This window comes from Sesamum indicum, linkage group LG3 (assembly GCF_000512975.1).
Source record: "Sesamum indicum cultivar Zhongzhi No. 13 linkage group LG3, S_indicum_v1.0, whole genome shotgun sequence".
Classification (NCBI taxonomy): domain Eukaryota; kingdom Viridiplantae; phylum Streptophyta; class Magnoliopsida; order Lamiales; family Pedaliaceae; genus Sesamum; species Sesamum indicum.
In genome coordinates this window covers 23,055,112-23,066,288 of record NC_026147.1, presented here as the reverse complement: position 1 = coordinate 23,066,288, position 11,177 = coordinate 23,055,112, and the positions used below count along the sequence as shown (strand labels likewise).

General features: G+C 44.0%; 1 protein-coding gene across 1 annotated transcript; it reads left to right on the top strand.

Moving 5' to 3' along the window:
* On the top strand, window positions 629-10,910 carry LOC110011718 (NADH-ubiquinone oxidoreductase chain 2-like). Its single transcript, XM_020692529.1, has 3 exons — window positions 629-978; window positions 9,126-9,257; window positions 10,471-10,910. Exons 1-3 carry the CDS (start codon window positions 629-631, stop codon window positions 10,892-10,894), a joined length of 906 nt encoding a protein of 301 aa, XP_020548188.1. The 3' UTR covers window positions 10,895-10,910.

Genomic DNA, 11,177 nt, shown 5'->3' with positions numbered 1-11,177 from the left:
TACTTACTTTAAAGGTTGGTTCAGGCAGGGGATAGCATCCCATGAATAGATAGACTCGATGCCTTCCTTATATCGACTGTGGTTGACAAACCAATGATAGATGGTTCTTTCCCTCTCACGAAATGGTTCTCCGAATTGAAAGTGGATGCTCTGGATCTCAAAATTTTTGGTATGCTGCTATACGAACTGTAAGAGATGCTAGGCAAGGTGGCGCCTATCTAAATGGATGACGAGAACTGGCTCTCTATCTAAGCAAGATGGTAGTAGGTGGGAAGCTTCTGGCTCTGCTCCTGCCTTTCTCGTTGCTTCTGTCTCTAGCTTACTCTGCTACTGTGACTTCCACTGCTGCTACTTGCTTTGCTACTTTATTTAGTGCTACTGTAGGCTCTACTACCTTTGCTGCTACAGGATTTGGGACTAGGCCTTATGCTGCTGCTGGTGGAGGTAGCGGTGGGGAAGCTGGTTCTAGATCTACTTTTCCTGAATCGACAGGATCTACTGCTCGGTTGACTACTTCTTCGACTGACTCAACCATGTCTTTCTTCATTGACTGCTTCATCAACAGAATCGCCGGAATCAACCGGCTCTACTGAAGCAACTACTCGCTCTGGATCTGAAATTGGAAGATATGAATATAGGCATAGGTAAAGGAAAGGTATGGTCAAAGGCAATCACAGTGGTTGTTTCACCCAGAGCTGGAGTAGACTCACTCATAGCAAATACATTGGTTATTGATATGGATGAGACTGATCTCCCTAACGCGCTACAGCACCACTACACTATAGATAAGTATATTGGCAGCGGGAACACTGGTAGAACGTTCCCATCAGGCAACAACGGAAGACCTGGGTACGGCAGAAGCAACAACGGAAGACCTGGGTACGGCAGAAGTCTTTCCAGAGCCAGGGACCGGCATCGAAGAGATTCTCACAGCTGGGAAGAGTGTCTGATGCTCCATCGAGACCAAGGATGGTCAAGGTTCCTGTCCCACCAACTGATCAGTTGCTTCGGTCCAGTATCCTCCATCCTTCTTTGGATGCCTTGCTAAGTACCTTTCCAAATTAACCATTTTGGTAGATTTCTCCTTGGTCGTCTCGATCGATTACTTTTGGTTAATTGGGTAGGTGTCGATAGCAGCAGAACCCATTCTTTGGTCCATACTACGAAACAAGCAAAGTATGACCTTTCTTTCACTAGATAGTCAAAAGGCTAAGTACCGTACGGACGCGCGCTTGTCCAGTTTTTCTGGGGTGGCTTCATCAATAAGATCTGTCACCGGGAAAGGTTTTTACATGGGGAACCTTTTAAGTAAGTAAGCCTGCAGCATCACTACCAGATAGATAGAAAGTCAGGGTCAGTTTCGGTTCTAGGTAGAAATCCATAACCACCAGTCCCAGCTTCTTAGCCAACATACCTGGATCGAGTGTATTCACCTCCTCTTGGGCAGTATATATTAGGCTTTTGACTTTTGGCTTTCTTTCGTATGTGTGTCAGCCCATTCTACATCTCTTGCCCACTCATGGTTGGGCCAAGAAAATCGAACTTGTTGTCGTATAGCTGCAAGGCATCGTCTGCTAAATCGGCATCGGAAGAACATATGTGTGTGTGTCTCCGCATTCCCCTCATCACAAAGGATACATCCGCCAAGATGATTCATCCAAGGTTTGTCTGTCGTAGGTAACTTCTCCTGAATGGCTAACCAGAGAATAAAGTTATGTCGCGGAATCTTCAATGAACCCGAGAGTAGTGAATACCAAGCTACTTTCGGTCCTGGTGGACTGAAAAGCCTGTATAGGGATTGTGTGGTGGGTCGTCCCTCTGAGAATCTCCAGTTGATCCTGTCATCTCCTCCGTGAATCTGAGGTAGTGTATAAATGATCTCCATACATTCCAAATCAGTAATAAGAGGCCACTGCCATTGCCCCTCATCAATAACTACTTCAAGTTTGGCTGATTTATCAAGTCCCAAGAGTCTCGGTCCACGTGGAATCTAGTAATAAGAGGGCCCAAGTGGTGCCACGGGTCCTTCCATAAGAAGAATGAGTTCCCTTCTCCAATAATAAACTCCGTCATGGGCAGGATGGATCTTCGAAGTCGTAGTATCTTTCGCCATCCCCATGATCCTCCCTTCTCATTAATCGTCCATATAGAATTATCACGTAGTCGTCCATGCTTCAGCCACTCAACCCAAATAGATGTTCGGTCACTTCTGATAACGTCACATAACTTTTTTGCCATTAATGCATGGTTAAGGATACCAATATCCTTGATCCCTTGGCCTCCTTCCATATGCGGTTTACACACATCCTTCCATGCTACCTTAGCGTAGCCCGATGTATAATTGCCTTTCCACAAAAAATTTCTGAGGCGTTTCTCAATTTGTTTAATAACAGTCTTCGGTAAAATGAAAGCAGATGCCCAGTATGTGCTCATTGCTGATTGAATAGATTTAATGATTTGTATGCGTCCAGCATATGATAATGAGATACCCTCCCAACCATTAATACGAGCATCAATTTTCAAAAGAAGTGGCTGACAGTCATTTATAGTCAATCTAGAAGATAGAAGAGGGAGACCCAAGTACCTCATTCATTGGTAATTGGCCCTCCTAGAATCCCATAACTGCTAAGATCTGATCCTTCCAACCTTGTGCTGATCGGGATATAATGACATGGCTTTTGTTTATATTCAGACGAAGTCCTGACCAATCTGCAAATCGATCCAACCCCATCTTGAGAACCCTGAGAAAATCTAAGTCAGCTTTACAGAAGAGTAAGAGATCATTTGCAAATCCCAACTGGAATATTTTGGTTGGCTCATATTTCCAGTGATAAGAGAATTGCATATCCTGCTCGATAGTTTGCTGCAATCCCAAGTGGAAAACTTCCATAATAAGGACAAAAAGATAGGGGGATAGAGGGTCTCCCTGTCTTAGTCCACGTGCTCCTGCGAAGAAATCGTGCGGGTTTCCATTAAGCCCAATTGAGAATGATGTCGTCGTTACACACTCCTCTATCCATCTTGTGAACATTTGTGGGAAACCAAACAATTGTATGACCTTTCTTTCACTAGATAGTAAAAAGGCTAAGTACCATACGGACGCGCGCTTGTCCAGTTTTTCTCTAAGACTAGGGATCTAAGGAATTGGTGGGAAATCCTGCAAAGCTAAGATACCACTGTTATAACATCTAAATTGGTGGGAAATCCTGCAAAGCTAAGATACCACTGTTATAACATCTAAGAAAGAGGAGAGCCTGGCAATAGGTCTTGCACACTAACTCATGAGTAATCCTAGGATTTTGAGTTACCTTCCTTTCACTCTTCAAGTCAGGAAGTGGAAATAGCATAAGAGAGATCCACTAGAGCAACTGCCAAGCCCCTAAGAAATAAGACATGGAATGACTAGACTAATTGATAGTCTGCATGGACTCGACACCGCCTCTCTGCGGGTCGTTGTGGCTTCCGATTCGGGTATTGAACCGTCGTGAGTTTTGTTGTGGGACATTAGTTAGATTAGATAGGTCCTTTCTCGCGTAAAAGCCGTTTGTTTTCAGGCCCCTTTACTGGAATAAGTCTGCAGCCTTTGACGACTACAGTCTTTTTTTCCCCCATGTAGTAATATGCTACGCCTTTCCCCGCCCCCCGAACTTGGTATCCATCTATAGAATGGGAAGTGTCTCGCCACAGCGACTCAACAGCCATTTCGGATATCAGAGCTGATGGGAAGGATGAACACTATGATTGCATCCCCTCCTTACCCGGCTGGCATAGAGCTCGTAGCATGCCCACTCCTAGTGATCTACAACCACCCTGAGGCCTATTCTCACTCCTTCAACTAAGAAATGTAAATCAGCACTTGAAGCAGGTAATGAAATTGGCTAGTGCGCTAGAATGAAAATGTCTTGTTCCATTCTAATCTAAGGCTCGGACATGGAGCTGGCTCTATTAATCGATAAGCAGCGGTTGCTTACCCACGGACCCGTAAGCCTTCTAGGCAAGTGCATAAAAGAGAGCAAGCGTAGGCTACGGCTCGAAAGCCTACGCTCTATACTCGCTTCATATATTACGCTCGTTCGCTAGTGCGCTTGTAGTTTTCTCGCTTGGTTGATTAACAACAATAGAGAAGCTAGAACATGCTAAGCCCGCGCCCCGACTTCTATCTTATTTACTTCGGATCGTACTCATCTTCTTCTATGGCCTAGCTAAGTACTACTGGAAGCCACATAGTAATTAGATTGACGTAATTCTTCCTTTGGCCATACGTCCTACTTCCAGCGATTTCGAACATCACATATGTGAATTGAATGAATATAACCTTTTGAGCATACTCCTTCCTTTATAAGAATGGATTAAGAGTGAAAGAGAATGTCCTATTCCATTTTCTTTTCCTTGATCTAGCTTTCTGACTAACTGAATAGGCTCTCTTTCTTCAGAAATTCTATTGATAGATAGATAGGCTAGTGTAATGTAAGCTATCGCGCAAGACAAAGAGCGGCCTTCCCTTCAACAGGTACTTTGCCGAAGGCATCTCACTTGAATTGGAGAATATATTAAGCATAGGATCATCCCTCAATCACATCGAGCCTCGCTTAGCTCTCAACCTTATCCATAGACGATCTCTATCTCTTCATTGCTATGGTACTCTTTGTAGTAGGTAACTTTCTATACCTGAGCCACTTTACTAACCCTTAGCTTGTGTTCGATACCTCACGCCTTCACTTAATCCAAAAGCTTGCTTCGTGTTCCAACTCAGCGATATGAAATGAATACCATCGTTAGCAATAACTTCCCCTTCGCCTACAGGCCTTTCTTCACCTCTCCCTTGACTCTTCGTTTGTATTCCTTGTTCCTTCCATCTAAGCTCAAAGCTAGCTTCATCGCTAACGTAAGGCTGAATTGAATTTCTTTCTATATGAAATAAAAGAAAGAGTTCACCTAAAAGTTCTTGCTTGCTGAGTTGCTGAGATTAGTCAATATTGCTAGCCAACTCTACCTCGCTTTAGCTCAACCCTTCCCCCTTCTTAGTCAAGCTTGGACGCCCAATCCTTTATGCTGGACTTTACATGCAATTGCTCTACTGTATGGGAGTAGGAAAGGCAGAAGTCTTGGAGAACTGCCTGTGAATGGAGGGTTTAATAGTAAGTTGACAAGGCTACTTTCGAGTGAGTAGGTTTCTTAGTGACTCTCAGTCAATCATTACTAACGGGCAGGGATTGCTCTTGGATTGATTGCACTTTCAAGCTAAGCTAGAAAATTCCAGATTGATTCAGATTTCACTAATAGAACCCTACTAGTTCAATCCTCACTTTCCATTCCTAGGGTTATTGAATACTTTACTTGCTTGCTATTGCTAGTTCAATCGTCAGCTCTTGCATAGTCATTGGACTATATCCATTTGAGGGAAACTTTCTAAACACTACTGCATTTCGGAATTCATCTTTTCCTTCGCCCGATTCTCTCCCTTGTCCTAACGGTTCCTCATCTCTCTTCCGCCCCAGAGTCTATCACAAAGGAAGCAAGAAAGAGAGACCAGAAAGACGAATTAGTCGCTGAAAAATAGAGATCACACTAGCACTTGAATCAGATGAAACTGAATGATCTGGAATAGGGTTAGGCTTTGAATCCTTTGAAAAGAGGAGATTCTAAGTGGATGGAAAGCACGTCTAATCTCCAAGAAGAGGAGGATCTTATTCTTAGACGGATCCATCATTTCCGAAGAGCAGGAAAGAGAAGGAAAAGACTCTGTTTGGAGATGAAAAATCGGGCATGGAAGCACTCAAGCTTAAGTAAATGCCCCTGATACGACTTCGACCACATCGAATTACCAACTCAGAAGAGTACGCTTGAAAGGTAACGAATCCAATCCCTAAAGCAATTGCGGTAAGAAGAGCTATTGGTCTACTGTATCATGGCAGTCGACTCAGTCTTGTCTAGGAAAAGGAAAAAGGGTACTGAAAGTGTCCACATCTCCTCTTAATGTTCTTATTAGCTGCTTCAACTGCACCATTCATTTTCGATCTCCTAGGAGCAGATCTGCTGTGAGATATCTTTCACTGAGTGTATATTCGTTCCATCATCTGACTGTCCAGATTTTTAGCATTGTCTGTAATGATTAGCTTTGATAATTCAAATCGGCAAATAATCTTGCTTTTCAGGAACTTGCATTCAACTGAATGCCGAGCGGCAAGAGGGGTAACTGGATCAGAGCGGGAGTTCGCCTAGCTAGTGTAAGCTGCAACTGCTTTAGCGGGAGTGCTTGAAAGTGGCTGTCTTCACTTAGTCCAAAGAGAGGCGATGGACATCCCTTACTAACCATTGCTCTAGATGCTCGCGTCTCGAAGAGTAAGAGTCATATGGCGATCTTCATTACTAGCTCTGACGACTAGTCCTCTGCTAATGAAATACCTGCAAACAACCCCCTTCTCTTCCTCAACAGGGCATTCGTTCAGAACCCTTTCTTTCAATGTCTTGTCATTCTTTGTGTACAGCTCTTTCTGTCCATCTGATCTTTCCTGTCATCGAAATGGAAGAGGGAAAACTAGTTAGCTTTCAATTGGCATTGGCCTACTTACTTCTTCACTTTTCGGCTTAACGACTGCTACCTTTTTCGATTGCTTTCATTCCTTTTTTTGTGTTATACCGTTCATGCCCTATGACGAGTAGGCAACTGACTCCCTTTAGAGTTGGTTTAACACTAATAAGGGCGCCAAATTGCGAGTGCTATCTAAGAGAAAGGTTGCTTTTTAGGGTTTCCTTCAAACTAGAAATATCGTAGGAGAAGAAAGAGAGCTTTAGAAGCAGCCAATCTTTTCTTTATGCCCCTTCACTCCCATGCCTTTCTTGGTTGGACCAAGGCGATTCCCGTCTTCCTGAATTGGGAGAGCAAGTCTCTCTTTTTTGTTTGGGGGAGCAGAGCAGTCAAAGAATGAACCATAGAAGATGATTGATGAGTTAATGCAGGCCGTGGTCCCTTTTTTTGAGAATTTTCAGTCACTTCCATGCACTAGTGATATTCCTCTTTCGATTTCTGCTAATTCTCTTCTTGTTTCAGATACAATTCCTCAGGATTACCTGTGGCATGCTCTCGAGAAGGAAAAAGAGAATTGGGAGCTCCTCCGAAACTCACGGGAATACAAAATAGTAGAACGTCAGAGAGAACAATGCGAAGCAATGATCAGGTCCATTGCTGCAGTATTAAACGAAAAAAAAGGTATCCTGGGGCTGACTATTTCAGACCCCACGGATCTTGATATAGCAACGAGTGTCGTTTTCGACGACCTCTTTGATCGCTTTGAGACTCAGGCCAAGAGAAAAGCCCATTTAAATAGAGTCCTACTAAACATAGGAAATGAAAGCCGCTCCGCGAGCAGAGCGAATGAACAAAAAAAATCCAACCTAATATGAATATCCTTTGACCGTTATCTCCTCATCTTCCTATTTATAAGCCACAGCTTACTTCGATGTTTCCAATTTCCCATAGAATCTCTGAAGCTTTTTTTTTTTTTTTGGTAAATGTAAGTTTCATTAATTAAAATAAAATAGTAGTACAGTACAACAGTGTGGTTATCAGCTGGTTTCTCCCTCGACAGGCCAAGGGATACGCCACAGTCTATATAAAGCTCGTGTGCTGAGTTGACGTTTTTCGTGGTGTTGTTGACATTGTTGAAAGCGAATTTTGGCCTCGCTTCAAATCTTTTCTTTTTTTCAGTATGCCGCTCCGCGAGCAGAGCGAATGAACAAAAAAAATCCAACCTAATATGAATATCCTTTGACCGTTATCTCCTCATCTTCCTATTTATAAGCCACAGCTTACTTCGATGTTTCCAATTTCCCATAGAATCTCTGAAGCTTTTTTTTTTTTTTTGGTAAATGTAAGTATCATTAAGTAAAATGAAATAGTAGTACAGTACAACAGTGTGGTTATCAGTTGGTTTCTCCCTCGACAGGCCAAGGGATACGCCACAGTCTATATAAAGCTCGTGTGCTGACTGATCTAGGTAGAGAGATACTAAGGATCCGCTGCCTGATATCCTCAACAATCAATAAAGCCATGGTGCTATGTGTCCTCTCAGTGTGCTCGAATCTTTTCAAGTTTCTCTCCCTCCAAATGTGGTAAACACATGATGCTAATAGTGCTCGATAAGATATGTTAACAATGTGTTTACCTCTCCAATTTGGGAAGCCCATTCAATATCCATTATCTAGTCTCTATTGGGCCAAGAATATCGTACCATTCTCCGGATTGCTGTGAGACACTGTCGACTAAATCTGCACTGAAAGAATAAGTGGCCATATGTCTCTGTCGCTCCCTCATTACATAGAATACATGGGCCAAGGTGCGCTAACCATGATTTGTCCGTCGTAGCCAATTTGCCTAGAATAGCAAGCCACAGGATGAACAAATGACGTGGAATCTCCGGAGCTTTCCTGGCCACTATCGTTTTCTTTTTTTATCTCCGGAGCTCATCCTAATCTCCGTCGAGATTACTGCCTTAGCCCTGGCCTACCATATTTCTAATGGAGTTCGTCATTTATTGACGGATTTTTCTGGATTTGGACGGAAATAACTGTTCAAAATTTTTATTGTTTTGAAATGAAAATTTTTCTTTTCTTATGAAATGCTTATTAGCGTTGATTGCTCTCTTCTTTAAAGCTTATGCCGTAAAAGCTGACATCAGGCTATTGGCCTTTTATATCTGCATCTTCCCGATCGGAAGGGGTTCGCTTTGTTTGGGATGAACTCGCAAAGACTCGACTCGAGTTCCCTCGTAGAGTGGCATCTTTTATAAGACTCCACTTTCTCAGTGGAACTAAAAAAAAAGAGTTTGAGCTCTTTTGGCTTACTTTTAGCCATGCGGGGCGACTATCCGCATGTGTCCCAAAGCGACTCACCTTTCTTTGACGTACGGTATAAGTTGAAGGCCAAGAATGAATGTGTAATGATGGTGATTCCACATTCATTCTTGGTCTGGCTGCTGGTCTAGCGAGCCTTCCTAGCCGCCTAGAGTGCAGCCTACCTGCTGAAGACCGTAACGTAAGTAACTCAGTGCTCCATACAGGGGAAATGAAAGCAGAATTCGTTCGGATCCTCATCTCATCCTTTAACATGTTCAATCTTTTTTTAGCGGTTTCCCCAGAGATTTTATCATTAATGCAACCTTCATTTTGCTCATTCATGGAGTTGTATTCAGTACCTCTAAGAAATATGATTATCCGCCGTTAGTCAGTAATGTGGGTTGGCTTGGATTACTTAGTGTTGCGCGCCTAGGAGGGCAGCGCGCTTTGGGATGCGGAGGAGCTATTATCGTCCAGCTCCCTAACCTAATGCGGCACCGGGTTTGGACCACAGGGAACCATAGCATGGGGGGACGTCTAATCGTTTTGCCGCCGCAAGGCTGGCTAATCGTACGCAGCAGGCTAGAAGACCCCTGGTTCTGGAAGGCACATGAGTCCGAACGCTATGTTGAATGTGTGACTGACACTACACTACGTAGGTACCTGTGCAGGTGAGGCGTCGGTGGTCCTAGAAACGGCGGCAGCGGCGCGAGGAGTTAACGACCGAACGTGCTGCAACCTAGGGATCACTAGGCAGCTCTTTCGCTCTATAGGGATCGGGGGGGCATAGCACAATTCTTCTTGGAGGAGGGTTGTTTGCCCGGGTGACTGATCCTGCCATAATGTACTCCTACCTATACACCGGCAACCGAAGTCGAGCATACATACGACAATCTTCATGCGTGAATAGCCGGGAGGAAAGAAAGGGTAGTAGATGATAATGAGAAAAGGCACCGCGTCTGGACGGGCGGGCGGAATGGATGAGCGAAAGGTGTCATGCCATGTAGTGGGGAATATCCCGAGTCTCATCTAAGACAACTAAATACACCTCAAGGCTGAGGAACTGAGGGACCTTCTCGAGCACAGGATAGGTAATTGAAAGATAGAGCTAGCCTATTCGTTATGGGGAATCAATGCTCCGGACCGAATAGAGCTTACCTACGGCACCTGGCTTTCTCCGGTGCATATTAGCTTAGCTGCGCTTACGCGGCCGGTTTGGCTTCCTCTCTGGCGGCCACTTTCCTTACGTTACCCCCCGCTACACTCTCACTCCAAGCTACGCCTGCTGAGCAAGATGCATTGTGATTTCCTCTTCTGTGGACGCACCGGAGTATGACCCGGGACGGGAAGAGAAAGACTTTTTTCTCCGGCAAGCTCTCTCTCGTAAAGCCAAAGACGCCCCAAGACAAGGTCAAACTGTTGGGAAGAGGACAGGGTCAATAGAACCTGGCTGGATCCGGGCTGGGATAGTGGCGCCTATTCAACATCAGTTCCGAAAGGGTTCGCTCATGCTGGAGGAAGCATCCCCACTTAGTGATCGGTCCGCTAGTTCACGCAAATCCGAAGAAGTTATCACGGACGAGCCACATGCAGGGAAACTTGCACGTGTGGTTCTGGCCGGGCTTTCCTGAGGTATCTAATAACCTTACTTCTGCTCGCCGCTGGCGCACCTCTCCTAACTATTGCCTATTTATTCTGGAATAATCTTTTTAGGAGGGACAATTTTACATATTTCTGCCAAATCCTTCTATTATTAAGTGCGGCTGGTACCATTTCGATGTGTTTCGATTCTTCCGAACAAGAGAGATTTGATGCTTTTAAATTCATTGTATTAATTCCACTTCCTACTCGCAGTATGCTCTTTATGATCTCGACTTATGATTCAATTGCCATGTATTTAGCTATTGAGCCTCAAAGTTTATGTTTTTATGTGATCGCAGCATCAAAAAGAAAGTCTGAATTTTCCACGGAAGCCGGCTCGAAATATTTGATCTTAGGTTCATTTTCCTCTGGAATATTATTGTTTGGGTACGACCGGACAACTACCGATATCTATTAATATCTTTTCTTAGAATATTATTTTTTTTTTGGGTAAGTGTAATTTTCATTAGAAAAAGAAAAGCATAGCACAACAGTGTCCCTCTTTAGGCGCTTCCCTCGACAGGCCAAGGGATACGCCACAGTCTATACAAGGCACATGTGCTAATAGAGCTAGGAAGTTTAATACTGAGTATATGTTGCCGAACATCTTCTACTATTAAGTTGGCCACTACGCTCGGGGGCCTCTCCTCGTGCTCAAAACGTCTCAGGTTTCTCTCCCTCCAAATATGGTATACACACGA